Raw genomic sequence first — 23,171 nt, forward strand, 5'->3', positions numbered from 1 at the left:
TTCTCTTCTACTTCAGCGGCAGAGCCAGCCCCAGTCACCTGCGGGGTACCTCAAGGCTCCTGTATATCTCCCACTCTTTACAACATTTTTACCAAGCCTCTATACGACCGGCTTGATGATTTGGGTGTCACCTACACCAATTACACAGATGACACCCAAATCCTCATACTTATCTCTGGCTCATACGAAACGGACACCAACTCACTCAGCACCATCTACCAAACCATCGAAGCTTGGATGGCGCAACAAGGCGATGCTTGAATGACGATAAAACCGAGCTCCTCCTCATTGGCTCCCAACCCCATCTCGACAAACTCTCCAAAGCATTCCAATCCTTCAACATCGACGGTAACATCATCAAAGTCTCAAGAAGTAAAAACCTTAGGTTTTTACCTTGACTCCACCTTGACTCTAACATGACAAGTTAATGCCAAGGCTTCAGCCGCAGCCGGCACTTCCAAGCTAATCAACGCCTGCAGGCACTTCCTCTCACGAGACCGCTGCACCACCCTTGCGAGAGCCTTGATTTTGTCAAAACTGGACTACTGCAATGCCCTTTATGCAGGTACCAAGATCCAGAATTTCAAAAAACTGCAGGTTATCCAAAACCGCATGAGAGCAGCTCTCAACATTCCAAAAGTTGTGTTCTTTAAGTCTGGGTGAAAGATTGCGTCAAATCAAGAGTTTACATAGAACTGACTGGTCGCCTGAGAGACTGATGAAAAGGGGAATGAGTGACAACTCTGAATGCTGGGCATGTGTACATGAGATTGCCACCTTTGAACATATGTTGGGGGAATGTTCAAGGGTGTGGGGTATGTGGTTCAAATTTGACCAGATTTGTGAGAAGGTTCTTGATGAAAGGATTCATTTGGATTTTAAGACTGTTGTGCTGGGTAGTGATGAGGACCTGGATGACTTGAGTACTTCCCAGAGAAAATGTTTTTTTTGGGGAGCAATGGTAGGGAAAAAACTGATTTTGAGAAATTGGAAAACGTCTGCTCCGGTTACAATTGAGATGTGGGTTGCAGAGATGCATAATCTAGCAGAAATGGAAAGAGTGTTGTATCATATGGAGAAGAAAAGTGCTTTATTCAACAAGATGTGGGGTACATTTATTTTATTGGATTGGACCTGATTTTTGAATATGTTGTGACTCTGGGGGGGGGGGGGCTTTTCTCTGTATATAGTTGGATAATCTTTGCTGTGATTAATGCATATTGCTTTGCTATTGTCTATGTATCTCATTATTGTTAAAATTTTCTGAAAATAAAATTGGAATTTTTTTTTTTCCAAAAACAACTCTCAGATCATTGATCAGACGTAACACTCACTGGTTACCCATAGTGGAGCGAATCCGCTACAAAACACACTCTAACCCACAAATGCATACACAAGCAAGCCCCCAAATATCTCATAGACAAACTCGCACCCAAACATTCCAGCAGACCTACACGTTCAGCCTATGAGCATTGCCTCATTACCCCTCGCTTCAAGCTGCAGAATGCTGGTGGCAGTAGTTTCCCAGTGGTAGCAGCCAAATTATGGTACAACTTACCAGTAGTCCTTAGATCGGAAACCTCTTACTGCACCTTCCGAAAACACCTTAAAACGTGGTTATTTACACAGGAGTTACAAAAATAACTTAACATATTCATTCCACAACCTAATCACAATCTAATGAGTACCACCTCACCTTTGTAAATAAAGTACCACTGTATCTGTCGTCTTTCACATAGTAAGCTTAAATTACTATTCAACCACTGTATCCTATGTCATTTGTGTAAACCCGTTGCGTACACCTGGACGGATCTTGTAACCCTACTTTTCTTTACTAAGGCCAGCGCCTAGATGCCTTCGGGCTTGGTGCGCTATATAAATTGCAAAATAAAAAAATAAATGGTGCATTCTGGCCTAGCTTGTTTCTTTTGAGTAGAGAAGTTGCAGGCCAGTGGATGGTGTCAGGCGTTCTGATCGACGTAAGGCAAGTTTTCTTTTAGAGTGAGACTTATTTGCATCACCTTGAGACAAGCGGATGGAACCATTCCTCAAACATCTGTTCTTCTTTTTTAGGGAGCCGGGGTTGTTTCGGTTTTTTGCTCTTCCCACACACTGATTCAGTCTTACTCACAAATGTACAGCGCTGTCTTGTTTAATGTTAAGTTGGTCACATGCAGCCATTAAAGCCCATGGTCGGCAACCTTTGACTCCCTAGGTGTTTTGAACTGCAACTCCCATCACCCTGACCCAGCATGATAATTGGTGATGGATCATGGGAGTCAGAGCTCAAAACATTTGGAGAGCTGCAGGTTGCAGACCCCTGCTTTGGAACACTACTTTTTACTGATATCATATCCATGCATTAACAAAGGTAACTGTGTTCCAGACAAACACAGCTCTGTGCCCCCACCCCGGTCCCCCGTGATGTTATCCCTCCACCCCCTCCCCAGTCCCCTGTGATGTCGTGTCCCCCTACCCCTCCCTGGTCCCCCATGTCAGTGCCCCCCCAACCCCTTTCCTGGTCCCCCATGTTGTTAATTGTGTCCCACACCCCCTCCCTGGCCCCCCATGTTGTTGTGTCCCGCCACCCCCCTCCCTGGTTCCCCGTGATGTTGTCCCCCACCCCCTCCCTGGTCCCCCTTGACGCTCGTATCCCCCCCCGTCCCTGGTCCCCTGTGATGCTCATTGTACCCCCCACACCCTCCCTGGTCCCCTGTGATGTTCGTTGTGCCCCCCTCCCTGTTCCCCTGTGATGCCCTTGTACCCCCTTTTTTTTGGCCCTCCTTATGTCCTCCCCCCTGCTGTCCAGCTCTTCTTTCCCGCGTCCCCCCCTTATCCCTTCTTCCACCCCCCCACACCTATTCACTGCAGGAGTTGTCTTGATTCACTATGGATTTCACCATCACCAACCTGTTTCCAATGCTTCGATTTGACTTATGGACGCATTGGCTTTGGTGCTTCACCTTCTCAGCTCTCATGCTGTGCCTCCCCTGCATCTCGTACTCAGGGTGGCCCTGAATCATGCTGTGCCCCTCGTCTTATTGAATCCTTGCCTACATTTTCTGTTCCCTGCAACATTGTGTTGACCTCTGCCACTGCATTCGTTCTCCCATTTGTTTCTCTGCTCTTTTACACTGTTTTATTCTCTGTTCTCTTCTCCCTTCTCCCTATTTTTTTCTTTGCACTTTCTCTATCTGAATTGTCCCTGGACCTAGTATGATGGCAGCAAATGTTTGTCTCCTACCCCCCCATACTTATTCTCCTACCCCCCCTCCAAGCACTATCTGAAATGTCGTAATAGTTACTTGTCTTGTTCCCCTCCCTCCTTTCTCCTCCCCTCTCCCTCTCCTCTTGTAAAACTCTGGCTCTACCAGAAATGTCGTCAGGCCTAGCACGGTAGTCGCCTGTCTGTCTCCCATTTCTCTCCTACCTGTGTCTAAGCTCTTGCACTATCTGAAATGTCGCCAGGCCGAGTATGATAGTTATTTTCTCATTCTTGTTGTTCTTGGCCTTGTAAGAATGTCATTGTTGTATTTTCCTTTGTTCCCTCCCTTACCTAGAAGCGCTTTGAAACACATTGTGTATGGATAAAGTATCATATAGTAGTGAGTGCGCTGGGTTAAAGCTGGGAACCATGTTGATGATTTTTTTAAATGCATTGGCAGGAAAAATAACTGATTGCATTGATTTGACTATGCTTAGTTTATTTCAAATTCTGTTTGAAACCAGTATGTGTACATTGATATTATTTCTGGTGGTTGTCACAGCAGGAGAGGCTCTTGCTTTTGAATGGTGAGAAATTGAGTTGCACATATTTTACCAAATCATTTTTTCCCCTTTCTCTTTATCTCTGTCAGGACCTGATTGAGAAAGTGGTCATTCTCCGTAAAGCTGTGCAGATCACACAGGCTGTGGACACAAATGCAGTGGGGGTTCTACTAGCTGAGAAGATGAGTCAGTACGCCAGTTTGTTGGCCGCACAAGGCAGTCTTGCTGCCGCGTTGGCTTTCCTTCCTGCCAGCACCAACCAGGTAATCTAGATTTGAAATTGACACACATGCTGTAATCACCAGAAAAAGAAGGAAGCGCAACAGATGACTAGAAGCAAAGACTGTCAACTGCTTTGTCTTTTTGTTGTGCTAATATATTATGTGAATCCAGTGTGAAAATGGAGCTGGGGCTGATCCAATGAGTGTTCTCGGTGAATTAGAATACATGTATCAAGTGCATATTTTCAAAGCTTGTGGTATGCAAAAGTCAAATCGTTTAATTGCATGTTTTTTTCAATGTTAAAGGTGCATAATTCTGTCTGGCACTGCAGTTGATTTGATCAGTTCTTGACATAGAGCTCACTTGCAAGTATGTTGTCAATTTCTGTACATCTTCGGGGTCCCAACAGCACTCCTTTAACCTGCTTGGTTCCTCTTTTGTAAATAAAACCTATCAGAATGTTAATGGTCCTTACCCTCACCCCCACATAAATATTCGTTATGGCCAATGAGAATGAGAAGTGCTTCTTTTGAAATGTTCATTATTTGGCATCTAATCACTGTGTATAATAAGCAGTGTGGTTATGAATTGTTTGGTAGGTTACAGTCATGCAGTTACGTGACCGACTTCGTCGTGCCCAAGGAGAATTGTCTATGAATCCAGCACCAGCAGCAATGCCCAAAGAAAGCCCAAGGACTGTTCCCCAAAGGATGCAAATGGGACAAGGGATGGTACAGCCAAACTATTCACCTGTAAATCAGGTAAGAGGTTTCTACCTTCTTGACACAGTTGAAAAGCGGCGTTGTGACGGGAGGTTTAGATGGCTAACCAAAAAGTTACTCTGTGCGAGTGATGTGAAAGGCAGCTTGCAAACTGTCAGGAGTTTATACACGAGTATTTTAAGAGATACTATTTATCAACATGCAATATTCTTGGGCTTGCGCAAAGCAGACACATGGAAAGGCTTACCAGAGAAAAGGCTCGAATGTCAAAATTGGTTTTGAGAGAATTTCTCACTGCCATAATTGCCCTCACTCATGACGCTGCTTTATGCAAACATTAGAAGCAATCTGTAAAATCAAACCACATAGGGGCTCTAAGAAAGTATGATGACCTCGGGCACTGGGTGCTCCCTGTGCAATAGAGCACAGTGGATGCTTGCAGATAATGCAAATGCACGTGGTGGTCCAGAGAGTCATTGCACCAAGATCTGTTGCAGTATGTGGGTTCTGTGGAGGGTCACTTACAACTTCATGATGAGTCATAGTTGTCATTGATAATTTAGTATAACATGTTGACAACCAGATGATACTTTTCATTGATTGGAGCATGAAAGCCGGGCATATGCGTTTCTCTTCCCACACTTGTTCTTGTTTCCTCTGCATGCCGTGATTTTGTGTCTCCTCATTCTCTTTTTTTTTGTAATGCAATGGCTTGACGGACCAGTCCTGCTCATTGGTGAGCAGCCATGGGAGCTCTGACCTCTTGTCTGCAAGAATTTAGGTGGTATCTTCTTTGTACTATGTATTCAACGAGAAGTGTCTTCTTTGGTAGGTGTTTTTGGTTTATCTAAGGTACCGGCCGATCTAATTGCGGCTGTTTCATCACAATTAAATGAAACCGCAGTTTTGCCAAATTTTTCGCGGTGTTTTAGGGGGATAGGGTGTGTTATACATTGATTTCCGGGGTACTAGGAGGGTTGGGGAAAAATACAAGCAAAACCGCACATGCGATCAAATGGCCCTGATCCTCTTCTAAACCATAATTGGTCTGTGGTTTAGAGACACCAACCTTTAGTAGATCCACAGGGTTGTGACAACAAACTCTCACTGGTCATTGCTGCTTGCACTTGCACTTTATTCCTATGACTACATGAACGTTGCATCACTTTTGCACATGCACTTGCATTTTAACGAGTGTGGTGCTTCTCATCCAGTTATTCCTTGCATTAGCACTCCATGTTACGTTTTCACAGAACTACTTCACAACATTGGTAGGCACTTGCATTTTATTTGAATGCAGCCGCTCAATAACATCTAAAAGCTATTGAATTTTTTGTTTATTTTTTTAGCCCGAGTTCATCTCTGCAGTTTACTTTTGGAATTTTGCATTGATCTAATTTAAGTTGTGCACTCGCTCCTTATAGATACTCTATTACTGCTAGCACTTGCACATTATGTGGTCTGCCCACCTATTACATTCTTATGCATATGGCCAGCCACCACCCCTTTTGTGAATTGTATTGCACTGAACATCATGGGCAATGTGTCTTTCTAATTTTGTTTTTACATTTTACCTGCATTGCATTTGTACATGTATTGACATTTTCCATGTTTTGTGTACATTAATCTTCATTCCAAGATGTCTGCCTGCTTTGCACGCTCTCTATTTACCAACATATATTGCCAACATGGAGAAAGGACTTTTGTTGTATTTCAAAGCCCATTTTTGTTGTATTCCCTTCATGTGAACAAGCGCTCTGCGAGCGCGAAACGCATCATGTACTCTGTCCCTGTATTGTCCTGCCTCTGCTGCGTGAATTATTGATTAAAATTTCGGTTGTCAGACCCAGATTTTTTAAAAAAGTGTCATAATTTGTTTTTGAAATTCGCAAAAAGGGAAGTTGAGTGGGCATGTTTGTAATACTTGCACTGCCTCTGGGCTCCCCTGAATTTAAGGCTCTGTATCTGCAACCCTACAGTCCCTTCTCTCTGCACTTATGAGCCACCCCCTGGCTGCACTTGTCAGTTAACTGCACTCCCCCTTCCCCTCGCCCCTGGCATGGCACTTCTCCCCTTCCCTCTTCCTCGCACTTGCGCAATCTGAATGACACAAGGCCTAGTAAGATATTTATTTTTTCCCTCCCTTGTCCCCCCCCCCCCGCCCTGTCTTGTCGCGCCTAGAAACAGTTGTGTAAAGGCTTGTTATAAATGCCACATCATATATCGTATCCCTTGTGTGACGTGTACTGTACCATGGTCCTTCTCGTCAAAGTCAGTTTTTTTCCACCATCATAGTCTGTTTCTTATTACAAAAAGTTATAATCTTATATTAGTCATTCGCATCTGCACTTGTTTTTAATTTCATTGACCTTCCTTCAGCAGCTTTCGACGTATGACTTCAGATCCAAAGCTTTATTCGGCAGCTCCTCTATTCTAGACGACTGATTTCAGCCTACGCCAGGCCGTGGCCTGTTACAGTAGGGAGAGTGGGATTGTCATGTACCCTCACATATAGAATGTTTCCTTTCTCTCTCCTTTACATTTGTCATTGTGCTGCCTTTTCCCCCAAATATGGCAAAAACACCCTTTACATTTTGCCGTCCTGCAATTGCAAATACCCATGGAAGGACACACACTGTATGTGCAATCATTGCCTCCACATAGATCACTCTCAGAAACACTTTAAATCTTATAAACAATTTAAACCGAAAACATTCGAGGACCGGCATACAAAACATTGGGCCAGTCCCTGCCTCCCTTAAGCAGGCTGGCGGTCCTGTGATGGAGACTGCACTCGGCGACAAAGGCACACATTTGCATTGCGCCAAGCACACAACGCCTAGCCGTACGTCGACTAAATCGGATAAACATGCCCACACGATATCACAGGAAAGCAGTAAGACCGTTCTAATTCTGAGAAAGAAAGCTAAAAACCTATAGGACACCTTCATCCAATAACTTGATACAGTTACTGAGCCTTTAAAATCCCAGATTGAAAAATCAGCATCTGAAGGTAAAAAGGTGCCAACTAATTTCTTTAAAACTGTTTGGACGCAGCAGATAATGCTGTCTGCATCATTGCGTATGGAACACTTTTAAAGCGACACTCTTGGCAACGCCAATCAGGATTTTAACTAGAAACACAGGCTACCTTACTAAATATGCCAATTGAGCCCAATGTTCTCTTCGGCAAAGCAGGTGGCAATTTATTCATTGTTCACTTGTTAGTTGCTTATACAGGAAGCACACACTGTTTCATATCGCCTATAGGGCAACCGGGAGGGGACAGGGAATGAAAGACAAAGTAATTACAACAATATTAAATAACTAAATACAACAGAGAAGAGACAATGGGAAGGGGAAGACATGCCTTGTGAGTGTTCAGAATGTGCAAGTGCAGAAGGGAAGGATATGGGATAGGTGATGTGGTGCTCATGGAGAGCACTAGAAGTGCTATGATGAAAGGTAAGTGCAACCTCGAGTGATGGAGGGTGAGCCGAGGCAGGTGCAGGGGATAGACAGCAACTGGGATGATAGATGTGGGCGGTCAGGCCCCTTGGATGCATAGGGGCCCTGTACACCAGTCAAGCTATTGTGCGATTAGCAGGGGAGAGACAGAGTGAAGGAAGAGGTAAAGAGGAAGGTCTTGAGTCTTTTTCGGAACTTAAGGAGGTCCTGCTCAAGGGGAAGAGGGAGGGGAAATTGCTCCAAAGAAGGGAGCCCCCTGAGGAAAGTTATTGACCACCTGCTCTGTTTCACAAACTGCTTCACACACAGGGAGTTGGTGCCAGAGGAACGCAGGTGTCTAGAGGGGCAGTATTTGGTAAGAACGAGTTGCAGATAGTGGTCCCCGGCCCCAGACAACCTTGTGAATGATGCAGAGGGATCTGAATTTAATCTGAGATGCGATCGGGAGCCAGTGGAGACTTTGTAGGGCAGGAGAGATGCGGTCCCTTGGCTTGAAGCCAAGGATAAGTCTTGCTGCCCTGTTCTGGATTAGCTGGAGGGTTCGCAGCGTGGACAAAGGTAGATTAAGGAAGAGGCCTAGAGAGAACCAGAGCCCGGTTAACATGGAGTCTCTGAAGGTGAGGAAAGGAAGAATTCCTTTCAGAAGGAAAACCTGAAAGAGGGACTTCTTAGCAATGTCCCGAGTATGAGGGAGGGAGGAAGGAGAGAGAGAGGAGTTGAAGATGACTCCGAGGTTTCTGGCTTCCGTAGAGGGAGCCGGGGGAGAGGCCATGGAAGAAGTCTGGTGCCGGGGTCCCGATAGGGAGGATCTCTGTTTTGCTGGTGTTTAGGCAAAGCTCATTAGAAATACACCAGGCCTGGATAGCTGCGAGGCAGTGTGGGATGGAGGGTGCAAGGGCATATGTAGGAAGTTTGAAGAAGAGTTGTGTGTCGTCAGCATAACACTGGAAGTTGGGGGAGAAGGAAGAAATGAGGCGTGCCAGCAGTGCAAGGTAGATGTTGAGCCCAGGCAAAATAATGGAGCCCTGTGGGGCACCACAGGTGGAGGAGGAAGTAGTGGAGGAGAAGGTGCCCAGTATGGCTTTGAGAGAGCAATCCATGAGTAAGGAGGTAAGGAAGGTCAGTGCCCGCTCTGAGATACCAAGGGTGTCATGGAGCCTTTTTATGAGGATTGAGTGGTTGACTGTGTCCAATGCAGAAGAGAGATCAAAGAGGATGAGGACAGCAGGGGAGTTGTAATCAAAGGATCTGAGGGGTTCTTCACGGGTGCTCATAAGTGCTGTTTCGGTGCCTCTAGCTGCTCGGAATCTGGACTGATGGTCGTGAAGACTGCCAACAAGTTCAGTGTGGGAGTTAAGTTGGTGGAGGGCCAGCTTCTCAAGCAGTTTCTCCAGGAAAGGGGTGATGGAGATGGCGCAGTAGTTGCCTGAGCAGGAAGGGTCTGCTGAGGTATTTTTAAGGAGGGGACGCAAAGGGGAGTGCTTGAGGGAGGATGGAAAAGAAACCGTAGCAAAGGAGTGGTTACAAAGATCAGCGAGATCCGGGGCAAGAGAGGAAATGTTGACCTTGATGGTTCTGGATGAGCAAGGGGCAACCTGTTTGGAAGAGACCTTCATGGAGTTGACAACTCTGGTGACTTCTTCTGGAGAGACAGAGGTGAAGGAGGAAGGAGGAGGGAGAGTGGTCTGGGGAGGCAAGGGGGAGGGATGGGTTGGCAGAGTGTGCGACAAGGCTGCTCAGTATGTCCTGGGTTTTGGATGTGATGTGAGTGGCGAGTTCATTGCAAAGGGCCTGGGAAGGAGTAGGGGCAGCAGATACTTCAGACGGGTTGGCTAATTCCCTACAGATTTTGGAGAGTTTAGCAGTATTGTTGGACGCGCCAGTTACTTGTGCCTGAATGTGGGCCCTTTTTTTGGTTTGGATAGAGTATGTAATTCCGTTGGAGCAGACGGCAGGTCAGTTTGTCAGAGGAAGAACCTGAAGTTTGCCACTTCCGGTCTGCAGCCCTGCACTTACGTATTTGGTCTGCAAGTTCAGAGTCGTACCAGGTGTTACGCTTGGAGGCAGGTTTTAGGCGGATCCACATGACTGGTGCAAGGATGTCAAGGGTGTTGGTAATGGATAGATACAGGTTGCTGAGAGCAATTCAGAGGTTGTGTCCGAGTTGGGTGGCAATGAAGAATGAAGGTGGCGGTGAAGGCAGCAACTGCCTCTCGTTTCATTGGACGGATGTTCGTGTACGAGGTTGGCAGGGTTTTTGGAGGAGTTGTCACAGGTTCATAGGGACCCAGGTGGGAGGAGAGAAGAGTGGTCAGACCGAGAGAGAGGGTGTGACAAGAGGAGAGAGGGGAAGGTCGGAATGGATGATGGCGTCCAGCGTGTGGCCGGCAGAGTGGATTGGACCGGAAGGAAGAATGGAGGGGGATAAAATTGCAAAAGAGCATGAGACTCTTAAAACACTTAGGTCAGATATTAAACCCTATATACAACAAGGGGTATTTAACACACACTGTTCCTTTCACGAGGAAGGATTCCCATGCTCATCGCAGCCAGAATACAATCGGAGTCAGTCCTCTTCTTAGTTTAACCCTCAGTGCCAATCTACCCTTTATCAGTCCAATTATCAAAGGGGCTACAGAAGCACTTGGGATGGGGTCGAGCGGCCACTGCTAGAGATGCCTCCGCCTCTAAGTAATGACTTTTATGTCCAAGTTCACTCCAATGTCTCCTCAGTAGGAGGCTGCATTTCTCAATTCACCCACGAATGGGAGGGAAATCCCATCGGATATCATCGACAGTGGCAAATGGGTTACTCAATCGAGTTTCTAGAAAAACCCCAACATCATCCACCAAGACAGAGAAAAATGTCTCCACAACATCAAAAAATCCTGCAGGTAGAATCAAGTCTCTCCTTCAAAAAGGCACAAAAGAGATAATTCCAGTTTACAAGTTAAACCAGGGTTTTTATTAAGTGTACTCCCAGTACCATAAAAAATATATATTTTTTTTATTTACTTGTTTCAAATTGAAACAATTTTTTACGAAGATTTTTCCTGTGCGAGTTTCATTTGATAACAGATCCATGTATAGTCCATGCATTCTCCAGGTCCTTTGTCTTTAGTATTCCTGGTACATTGAGTAGCTTTTGACTCCTGTGATTAGGTGTTTATTTTGTCTAATGAATCATTGGGCATTTCTGTTGTTGGAATGTTGAATAGACCAATGTCTTGAAATAGGCCCACTACGGCTATGACCCAAGTAGTTTTCTCCCCACTCATAAGCCTACGCCACCATTCTTCTTCTTCATAACACTGTAGGTTTTTAAATAGGTGGCCCAGATGGTGTGAGCGTGCGGTGCTCTGCCCCCGACAACTTAGGTGTTTTAGGGTTTCTTTCATGACCCTTTGAGAGCAAAACCGACAATATGTGGAGTCGGTTAGGTTCCGTCTTGCCAAGATCTCGTTTGTATGAAGAATATTCAGTCGGATTCTCATGTAGTTTTCACGTAGTTTCCTATCTGGGCATTTTACCAAATATGTGCGGGTCACATTCACTTTCGTGATGTTGGATGGCAAGTCATGAGCCGACTTGACAAGGCTCACTTCTTCTAGCGGTTGAATCCAATCGTTTTCAAGAATCTGTTTTTTTACCTTTCTGGGTTGCTCTGTCAGAGCTGCCTATCATGGTCAAAAGTAGTCTGTTCTTAGAGGCCCAGTTTCCCAACATTTTGCAGTTCTCTGCGAGTATTTCTTTGCTGATGGCCTTTAAAATAAGAGGTGGTGAAGGTAACAAGGTTTTCCTGTACAGCATTCGTTCATTTCTGGCCACGATTGAGCTTAGATTGAAGTGAAAGCTCCCTCCTAATCAAGGAGATCGGCAGGGATGATGGTAGGTTGAGGACCTTCTTCCAATATAGCCCTCCCTGCTTCGGCCACAGTTTGCTTGGCAGGTACGGCATCGCTTCCGTCCCTTAGGTGATGCTCGGAGTAACTTTTGATTTGTAAAAAGTCAGTAGAGGGCATAGTGTGAAGCAACCATATTTGTTGTTGATGACTCTGGACTGGGTAGTTAGGAGGAGTTTCTTTGCCATTGGGCATTCTTGCACCAGGCCTTCTTTACTGTTTTTGTTCAGGGTTACTCCCAAGTATTTAAAGTCATCCACAAGTTCTAATGGCTGATTGGCAATCGTCCATGTGATTCTCTTCCCTTTGCTCTTGTGTTTTTCAAAGACCATGATGTTTGTTTCGTCTCTAAAATTATTTAACTATACGCCCTGTGTTAGACCTGTGTCCAGCCAAAACATGTGAAACCGCAAAAGTTTGGAATGACAACACTCCCAAGAATTAATTCCCCTCTTAAAACAGGGGGATTATATGGCAACATTGGACATGAAAGATTCATACTCATTTCAATGCTTCCAGCGCATCGAAAAACCTGCACTTCCAACTAGGAAACACCCACTATCGCTTCAAAGTGCTTCCTTTTGACATTTCATCAGCACCAAGGGTGTTCACCACAGTTTTAGCAGTGGTAGCAGAACACCTGCGAAGGTAATCCATCCCAGTGTACCCTTATCTAGATGACTGGCTCATAACAGAATAAACACCACAAATGTTTCAAAAGAACACTTGAGCAACAATCAGTTGGGGTTCTCAATCAACAAGAATAAGTCAAGTCTTGTCCCCAGTCAAATAAAACCATTCCTAATAGCACTAATGAAAACCCAAGAGGGTTTTCATCCACAACATGCTGTTCCAAGTACCTCATTATGTGGCTGGTTTTCAGATAACTAACTGTGCACAAAGCAATATGCCTGCTCGGAATGATGGCTTCTTGCATATATCTGGTCCCACACCCGCATATAGGCATGCGTCCTGTGCAAAAGTGGGTAGCGGAACAATGGTCTCAGAACAAGTGCTAATAGGGATAATCTAGTGGTGGTGTCGTAGCCCTTAGCACAGGCCCTACTCTGGTGGTCCAAAGAAAATGTTAAAAGGGAATCCCTTTCGCAATCCACCAGTGCAGGCAACTCTCACAATGGACCCCTCATTCAGGGTGGGGAGCACATTACCTGCATCACACTGCTCATGGCCTGTGGACACAATCAACAGCAAAAAATCACACCAATCTACTAAAGTTGCTAGCAGTCCTCAAAGCCCTGCAAGCTTTTCAACATCACTTAGCAAGACAAAGAGTTCTAGTCCTCGCAGACAGTACAACTGCCATGTTCTGTCTCAACAATCAGGGCGGAGTACACTCTCCAAGTCTGTCCAGGTTCGCCCAAAAGATTTAGAAATGGTCTCTCAGGCGCAACACGTTCCAGGGGAACACAATTCACTAGCAGACACTTTAAGCAGAAATCTGCGAATTCAGACAAATATTTTACACAATGTCTTCGCCCAATGGGAGCAACCAAATCTAGATCTGTTTGCAACACAGCCAAACACACAATGACCAGACTTTGCATCCAGGTTTCCCCAACCAAAGTCCAAGGGGAAATCTCTGTGAATGATGTGGGCAGGGGAATTTGCTTACGCTTTTCTACCAACACCACTCTTCAACAAGGTAGTCCACAAGATGTGCGAGGAACGTTTGGGAAGTCCGACCACATGGATCATATTGCCCAATCGATGATTTGGATGATATAGAAATGTACATATTCATCCATTTATAAAGTTAAATGAACATGCACTAGTTTATTGCATGAGGCACATGCTTATGACCCATGGAAGTAGAGGATGGACACACATACATATGTCTATATATTCATATCTTTCGACAAAGCTGAAACTACAAGATGCAAAGTATTCATATATTTAGCTTGCACATGCTTGATGGCCACTAACTTGGAGAACCTATAGGGAACAATATGGAAGCAATACGCCTATGAAGCGAACAAAGGAGAGACAGGCTTCGGGAACATGGGAGGGCTGACATGATTGTCGCAGCCAGAGGCGAGCAGAAACAAGGCACCCAGCCAAGGACAAGGGGAGACTTGAAAGTTCCTGTTTCCAAGACAATATGCCACTTGCAGAAAAATAGGCTAAAATCCACACAAGCAAGACCACTTTATTTGGTGGTCTCAACACACGTGAAACAGCCGACCAGGACAATGCCCATTCAACCGATGTAGACGAAGAGGACTGTTCACATCGAACCAGAGGGGAAAAGTTACAAGTGTTGCACACAAACTGCCTACTAAATGCACTCTCCCAGACTTGGGTGATCAGAGATGACAACATTAGAGAACGAATTGCACTTACATGTTCATTCTCATCGCCTTCAAAAGGTACACGCAGTCTGGTAATAGTGCAGGGTCCCAGGGCTGGGAGGGCACATTCTGCCCAATCCAGAGTTTCCTTTCTCGTGGGGATATCATTTGTTGCACGGGCCAATGGTCTCTCTGCGGCCCTGCAACATTGTAGATTAACACCAGTGGAGGTGGTCCCAGGGGGAGCCGCCAGATGCGGCTATCCAATGGTAGAACTAACCCCTATAGCTCCTACATATAGCTCACCCAAACTGACCAATGCAAATGATAGGTTTCCGGGATGGAACCTGGATTTGTGATGTCACACCGGGTGACACATTCTTAGAAGCTGAGCACTCTGGAGGATACTTGTTTTTCTTGTGTGATCCCTGTCATTTTGTTTGCTAATATGACAGGAACTTGCCCCAAGGCTGAGTCTTCCCTTCTTGTGCTGGGGAGTCTTTGATGGGCCCAAGTTTTTTCTGCTGATAATTGGGGTGACTACTAGAGACCCCCGGCCACATCTATACTGGTACTTGCACACGTATGGGTAAGGATAGTATGACAGGAATGCCTCTGCTGACTCACCTGCTCAAATTCGAGAAGAATAATGTAACACTCCAGATCAACCACTAGATGATGGCCTATGCAAAGCATGTGCTTCTAAGTCAATACAAGCCACCTGTAGATGATTGCTGTGTTAGTAATGATCACATATATAATAACTTTTTTTTTAGGTTAGGTCTTTTGTGATCCCTCCAGTAAGGTGCATTACCATTAATTGGGTCCCTTTAAAAGAACTTTGACATCTGATATAGTGCCCTTATGAGATTAGAATAGCTGTCCCGCTTTCTTCAGCCAATTGCCTCTAATGCTTATCGCAATTTCTTTCTTTACTTTCTTCCTCGCTACTTGCTCTGCTTAAGTACAAGATTGAATGCCAGCATAGGTTATCAACGTATGCATTGTTTTACTTTTTGCTGTTTTCCGTCTGTTCTCCATTGACTCTGCATTGCAGCTTTTGTTTCAATGGATTGCTATTCTCCCGTAGATTCCTCATCATGATAAATGCTCCTCTCCAGCTCAAACATTTTGCCAGGGGGCGTAGTGGACCTCGACTCTCGGCCATCGAACCTTCTTAACAGGCTCCCGATCGTCTGCTCTGGATGTGATGTCATTCGTCGTATTTATAGCAAGACATTACGCCCCACACATCAGTTCCTTTTTTCTGCATGCTTGCTCGCTGCTTAGGGAACACGACTCGAGTTTACGTGACATTTTTACCGTACTTTGAACGTTTTTTCTTCAAAACCTTGATGCAATGTCCTCTCACAGGGTTTCGGCTTCAAGCAATGATGAGATTGCGAGGCCAAATGTCTTTGACCGACCCCCATGATGTCTGTCTGTGGTGCCTGGGTGCCAGTCATGACACGAAGGCCTGCACATCATGCGCAATGATGCAGCCGAAGTCCCTGCGTGAGAAATCTGAGATACTGGCTTTGGGTCAACCTGTCTCTGGCGCGGTCGCTCGTCCGGTCCCCGGAGGCCGAGACTGCGTAATCCACCCCTACCCAAGGGGAAGGACCGACATTGTAAGAAGACAAAGAAGCGGTCCCATTCCAGGAGCCCTTCCTCGTCTTCGCACCACCGCCACTGATGCAAGTCCAGCTCATCGTGGGATCAAGGTAAGCCCTCAGCAGGGCCGACCACTCGGGCGGAGTGGGAGCGTTGTAAGACATCCATGTTGGAAATGTATAAGACCAAGCGGCTGTAGGTGCGGCTCAGGCCCCCGACAAGCAGGCTTTGCCGGCTAAAGCGGCAGTTGGTGCTCCCAACCCCAAGCCGGCCACTTCGTCGGCATCAAAAGTGTCTTTGGGTGTGTTAGGCATAAGTCGCCAGAAGGCCGTAGCGCTGAGGCTCCCGACGTCTCTTGGTTGTCCGAGCGTCCCTCGGCACCGAAAGTACCCTCTGCATCGATTAGCTTTGGCTTCGAAGTCTATCCTTAAGCCTTCGGCGCCGACCGTTCACAATGGTTTCTTTGTGCCACTGTGGAGATCTGGTTTCTTCGACCCCATGCACTCCATTTTCGCAGTCAAGGAGCACGATGACCCTGTTATCACAGGTGCCGACTATTTTGACAACAAAGCAGATTCATTGGCCTTGGCTCAGAGTTTGCATGATGCCATTGGTCTGGATACTTCTCCAGACTTGGAGTTACAGCAGAAACAGCCCTATACCCACACTGGTGTGTGAAGTTCAAGGAGCTGGTTCACAAGCTAGTAGACACCCTGGGGTTGAAGACATCCTCTGTCCCTCTTCATGGTTATCTTACCGACATTTTGGATGAGTCTCCAACAGTCGAGACCAATATGCCTTTCAACCCTGCCATTACAGATCCCTTGGCCTCCTTATGGCAGTACCCTTGTACTATTCCCCCTGTGATTGCCATTTTCACAGGGAAGTATAGGCCGGCAAGAGGAGATCCTTTCCTCGCTACACACCCTTCGCCAGAGGGATTGATGATTCAGGCTGCCACTGTCTCCACTAGACTCTTGACATCCACCTCTAATGTGCCTACAGACAGAGAAGGGAAATAATGTGACAGCCTGGCCAGAAAGGTGTTCACTTCTGGTAGCATGGCTCTCAAGGCCACTAACGTGGAGGGGTTTCGCCAAATATTCATTTGGTTTATGCAAAGCAGTAAACCCGCTGCTGAGTACGTCCCTGAGGGTGCCATGCGGGACGGTTTCTTACAGCTGGTGGAGGATGGGAAGGAGGTAGCCAAACCGTTGTGGCAGACTGTGTTGGCAGAGCGATGGGTTCAGCAATTGAGACGCCAAGCTCACCTTGAGACTTCTGGTTTCTCCCTGAATGTCCAAAACAGATTGCGGGATATGCCTTTGGAAGGTGATCTTCTTTTCGGACAAAAAGCAGACGAGTCCTTGGAGAAATTCAAGGAATCGAAATTGGCTGCTAAATCTTTAGGCCTAGCCGTGCAGCCAGCCAAGCCTGCTTTCAGCTCCGCATCCAAGGGCAGGGGCTTTAGACGTTATGTGCCCTATGGCAGGAAGGCGCAGCTCCCACAAGCCAGGCAAGAGCAGAGGTGCTTCTTGCATCCAGGAATGGGCAGAGGGGCCTCTAGAGGCCAACCAGCAGTGGCAGGCTCACCTGCGCCCTCTAAGCCACTTTGATTTCCCCTCCCACGATGTACCGGTTGGTGGACGGTTGGCAGGGCATTAGCACCAGTGGCAGGAAATAACTTCTGACGCCTGGGCTCTGGAGTTGATTTGGTGGGGTTATTGTCTGCCTTTTCTAAAGAGTTTTCCAGAGAGACTTGCACCGTCTCCCAATCCAACCGCAAACCGGAGCTCTGGGAAGAACTGAGAGCCCCGTTATCGAAGGGTGCCGTGGAAGAGGTGCCTCCCGATCAGAGAGGGTCGGGTTAGTATTCCCGTTACTTCCTGGTGCACAAGAAGGGAGGAAGTCTCCGTCCCATCCTGGACCTCAGGGCCTTGAACAAGTTCCTGAGGAAGGACAAATTCAGGATGGTGACGTTGAGATAAATTCTCCACGCTCTCGAACTCTAGGACTGGATGGTGTCAATAGACCTACAGGACGCTTATTTCCTCATTGGCGACAAGCACCATCAGTTCAGAGTGCTTCCCTTTGGGTTGACCTCCGCACCGAGGGTCTTCACCAAGCTCATGGCAGTGGTCACGGCCACCTCGGGCAATCCGGAGTCCATGCATTTCCATACCTGGACTATTGGCTCATCTGAGGGAAGTCAGTAGGGCAAGTCAGGTCTCATCTGGAAGACACCTGCCTACTACTGCACAGGCTGGGCTTCTCCCTCAACTTGAAGTCCCATCTGACGCCAGTCCAGCGGCTCCAGTTCATCGGAGCGGTCCTAGACACCCAGTTGGGGGAAAGCCTCCTCGCCCCCACGCCGCCGAGGAGAGTCAGCAACATCGACCAGATGGTACGGTTGTTTGAGAACCATGCCACTCTTCCAGCGGCTTCCTTCCTCCGCCTCCTGGGTCTCATGGCCTCCTGTATTTTTCTAGTGCCCTATGGGATCCCTCAATGGCTCCAGAGGGACCAGTAGTCTCAATACCTGGGAGTGCTCTCGGATCACCTGTCGGTGTCCGGCCAAGTAGTCCGCGAACTCTGCTGGTAGACCTTGCGCAGCAATCTACTGGCGGGGGAACCCTTCTGGCCACCCAGGCCTAGGTGGTCATGGATGCGTCTGTGAAGGTTTGGGGCGTCCACTGCGAGGAATTGCAGGTGAGCGGCCTTTGGTCTCCATCATATCAACAGGCTGGAGTGTGGGCCATCGGGTTAGCACTGAGTGCCTTTGCACCATCTCTGAGGGAAGCATTGCCTCGTACTGACAGACAACACGGTGGCCTTGCATTACCTCAACAAGCAGGGTGGCGTGCACTCTCGCCCGCTCTGCACACAGGCAATTCAGCTGTGGTTCTAGGCGAGAGAGAACCAGATCTTGGTCTCTGCAGTTCATCTGGCAGGGACAGAGAACACATTGGCGGATGCTCTGAGCAGGCAGAGCACGGTCTCACATGAGTGCGAAGTGCGCCCGGAAGACCTGGAGGAGGTCTTCACTCTCTGGGGTACGCCGGCAGTGGATCTGTTCGACACGGAGTCCAACAGGAAGTGCAAACAGTTTTGCTCGAGGGAATTCCCCACGAACAGTGCACTAGGGGGCGCATTTCTGGTGGATTGGACCTTCCCTCTCGATTACACCTTCCTCTGATTCCCGTCATTCATTGGGTTCTCAGGAGGTTGAGGAGGTTTCGAGCATCCATGATCCTGATCACCCCGGACTGGACGAGGAGAACGTGGTACTCTGATGTACTAGAGCTGACCATCTGTCCGCCTCACCAGTTGCCTCTGCGTCTGGATCTCCTCACCCAGTCGGAAGGCCGGGTATTTCACCCGACCCCCCTCAACCTACATGCATTGCTCTTGAGAGGATGAGGGATGACTGAGACCTCTCAGAGGAGAAGCTTGAGGTACTGCTGGCTGCACGCAGACCTTCTACTAGATCTCTGTGCATGCGTGCAGGTGGAGAAGATTTGGGGCATGGTGCAGGGAACGCAAGACTGACCCTATTGCTTGCCCTACCATCACAGTGATGGAGTTCCTTCTATCATTGGCCTCTTCAGGCCTTCAGGTTGCCACAGTGCAAGGGTATTTGACGGCCCTGTCTGTGTTTAAGAGATCCCCAGACCAAGGTTCATTTTTCACCATTCCGGTCATAGCTCAGTTCCTGAAAGGCCTTCTCAACAAGTTTCCGCCAACAACCTTTGTTTTCCCAGATTGGGATCTTAATCTGGTTTTGACCTTTTTGATGGTGGCTCCATTTAAGCCTATGCATTCCTGTTTGCGACTGTTGTCCCTTAAAGAACATTTTTGGTCGCAATCACATCTGCCAGGAGGGTGAGTGAACTGCAAGCCTTGCGCTGCAAAACCCCATTCCTGAATGTCTTTCGGGAGAAAGTCTCTCTTAAGGTCAAGATTCCTGCCTAAGGTAGTTTGAGAATTTAATCTGTCCCAGGCCATTGACTTGCCTATCTTCTACCCTCCTCCACATCCTTCAGAGGAGGAGGAACTTTTCCACTACCTTGATGCCAAGAGGGTGTTCAGTTTGTCACCCGTACGGCTGAGTTTAGGAAATCAGACAAGTTGTTTGTGGCTCATTCCTTGTCTAGGAAAGGCTTGCCCATCACTAAACAACCTGTCGCATTGGATTATCCTGTGCATAGCCGAGTGTTACCATTTCAGCAGGTATTGGGCCCACTCGACCAAAGGGGTCTCCGCCTTCCACGGCCCCCCAGAGAGGTGTCCCCGTCAGAGATATTTGCTGAGCGGCCACTTGGTCATCTTTACATACCTTCACCGGGCACTATCCCTTGGATGTTGCACAGGGAGCTGACGTTAGGTTTGGTAGAGCAGTTCTGCAGAATCTGCTGATTTAAACCGTTCTGCCCTCCTACATTAGCTTAACTGCTTGGGTAGTCTATCAAGATGTGGAATCTGCGGGAGAATAGCAATCCATTGAAGGAGAAATTACCTTACTGTAATGTTCTTTCTATGGATTCTTCTCCTGCAGATTCTTCATCGAACCCGCACGTTCACCCTCTCTCAAAGTTAGGTGGTTGGTCGCTTCTTTTGAAGCAAGGTGACATGTGGTATGGCTCTGGGATCAGTTTTCTGTAAAAAAAATAATAAAAAAAGTGGGGGGAAAGAAATCTTTTTTCTTTACACATTGTTGTGGGGTCACCCTATTGGGGTGTACCCTTAATGTTGTAATGGCTGGTTAGCTTTCTCCTGTAGTTTTTATTATGCAACATTCAATTGCAAGGGGAAAAGTTACAGGAACTGATGTTTGGGGCGTAGTGACGTGCTATAAATGCAATGCCTGATGTCACATCCGGAGCAGACGATCAGGAACCTGTCAAGATGGATCGACAGCCGAAAGTTGAGGTCCACTACGCCCCCTGGCGAAAAGTTTCCAAGCAGCAGAGCTGGAGATGAGCATCTATCATGATGAGGATACTGCAGGAGAAGAATCCATAGAACATTACGGTAAGGTAATTTCTCTTTTGGAATCCCCGTCAAAGCTTTATCTTTCCACTTGAATCCATTTGCTTTGCTTACTCTTTCTCTGAAGTCAGACATTTCTGTTCCCCATTAGTTAATAGCTGCATTGAAGTCTTGTCAAAAATGCCTTTTTGGATCTATTTTGGTACAAGATAGAAGTGGAGAATGACATTCGATATTCTCCATGTTGACATTTGATCTCAATAGCTCTAGCTTTTCAGCAGTTAAAAGTACATAATCGGTTTTCGTGAAGATTTGTGACACGGTTGCATTCTTAATCTAAAAAGTATAGGGAGCAGATGGTCATCAATCCTCAAAACATTTCAACCCACCTTTGTATGATACTGTTGCATTAGAACTTCATTTGGAAAGATGCTCGGGCCGCTTTACCAAAATATATCACAAAAGCAAATGTTAATATGGTTTTATGTTGGTGATATAACCTTATTGGTAATTTCTTGCGTTAAAGCGCTTTGCTAACTTGTACTTTATTGCAGGATTGTGGAAACTTTATTTTGGCAAGCTTTTCTCCTGTAATAGCATGGCGCGTCGGACACACTACACTGACTAATGCCCCTTTAATATTTCCTTGAGCGTTAGATGGAAGATTTGTACTTCCCAGAGAGAGTTAATATTATGGGACATTCTCTAGAACCCTATCATAGTCCGCAATTTGAAAAGGATGGCATTGGCAATATGTTCTCATTGTCTGGTTCCACACTCGTTCTAAGCTTGAATATCAATATTTTGTGATTGCCCATTTTATTGTCCTTTTAAGCAACTCACATGCAAGGTGTAGACCAAGTGCACATGTTGAAATTGATGTACAAAATGTCTCCCTTTCATGTGAAAGAATGCTGTCACAGTATCCCAGAGGGTTCCTGCAACCTATTATGTGCCTGGTAATGTTGCATCAGTATTTATGGTTTTGCTTTTTTCCATGATTGGTCTTTCTTTGTTCGATTCAGGTTAGAATTGCCCCTACTGTCACTGCCTGGAGTAACCAAACTCCCACTGCCCTTCCCAGCTCTCCACCTGCTGCCTCTCCCTCAGACTCACAGGTATAATATTCATTCTTCCTCTTTGCAGAGAGACCTTCTTTACCTACTTTTTTTCAAATGTGACACATCTTGCTGGCATGCAGTCTATTGAGGGAAGTCTTACCTTTGGGTCATTCTCTCAAGATTTCATTGGCATAACGTCTGTGGGAGTGAGCACATTTTATGCATAAGTGCCTGGTATAGGGAGGTAAAGAGCCTTAATCAACACCATCTTCGAATTCAGAATGACGGGTTTCATGTCTGCTGTGAGAGGTATTGTGGTTATCATAAACTTAAAACCCTAGAAAATAGACAAAACATGAATACTTAATGTGCAGATGGTCTGTAGAGCTTGTCCTTCAACTCAACCTGGCCCTCATTGCGGTTCACTTATGCCTTAAGGAAATCGAAACATTGTTTCAACACCCTAGCCAGGTGGTGGTGTAATTGCATCCACAACTGGGCTCAAATGTGTCCCGGCAAGGACTGCGCTCTTTGGAAAACTGCTGGTTCTGCAGGAACCAAGCCTTGGAGCAGAGCTATCCGGAGCTACTAGACTACGTGGTCACCTTTCTTACCCGGCTCACATCACTGCTAGAGGTCAGGAGTCTACCACTGCACCTTTTGACATACAGTGGCAAGCATGCCTTTAGTTTGGCCGCAGATATATTGTAGGTGGCGCATGGCGCGGATGACATACGGGTCCCAAATACTTCAGATTTTAGTTTCAATGCTTGCAAAGCTGATCCATACTTTTGGAGGTCTTGTGTGATTGCACACGGTTCATTATGCAATCCTTTTGTATAGTGTCTTGCTTGCCTCAATCATATGAAAGTGTTGTCTGGTTATTCTTTTTCACTAGCCTATTACAAACATAAAGGCTCCTTGCTGTGCTTTTTCCCCGTTTGCAGTGTCCCCTTTTTATTCCTTCCACTTCTGTTTTGACACAGATGTTTTGTTTACTATTGGTCCGTTTTTTATTGCATCAATGGGTGATGAATCAGGTGAGCTTGGTAAATATCCTGCTTGGGCTGGTAACATACATTCTTGATATATGTTATTTATAACGCGCTTAATACG

At 46.5% G+C, this 23,171-nt stretch overlaps 1 protein-coding gene across 15 annotated transcripts in view; it reads left to right on the plus strand.

Annotated features, from left to right (window-relative positions):
* Positions 1-23,171, plus strand: part of SEC31A (SEC31 homolog A, COPII coat complex component) — a 998,112-nt gene that overhangs the window by 798,786 nt on the left and 176,155 nt on the right. For 9 of the 15 annotated variants that reach the window (XM_069626124.1, XM_069626126.1, XM_069626125.1 and 6 more), the window contains 3 exons: positions 3,858-4,031; positions 4,590-4,751; positions 22,020-22,112. In XM_069626124.1, coding sequence (XP_069482225.1) covers positions 3,858-4,031; positions 4,590-4,751; positions 22,020-22,112 — 429 coding nt within the window. The remainder of the gene's footprint in view (positions 1-3,857; positions 4,032-4,589; positions 4,752-22,019; positions 22,113-23,171) is intronic. The other 6 variants (XM_069626136.1, XM_069626132.1, XM_069626133.1 and 3 more) reach the window with 1 other exon arrangement.

This window comes from Ambystoma mexicanum, chromosome 6p (assembly GCF_040938575.1).
Source record: "Ambystoma mexicanum isolate Mex_15411 chromosome 6p, UKY_AmexF1_1, whole genome shotgun sequence".
Taxonomy (NCBI): domain Eukaryota; kingdom Metazoa; phylum Chordata; class Amphibia; order Caudata; family Ambystomatidae; genus Ambystoma; species Ambystoma mexicanum.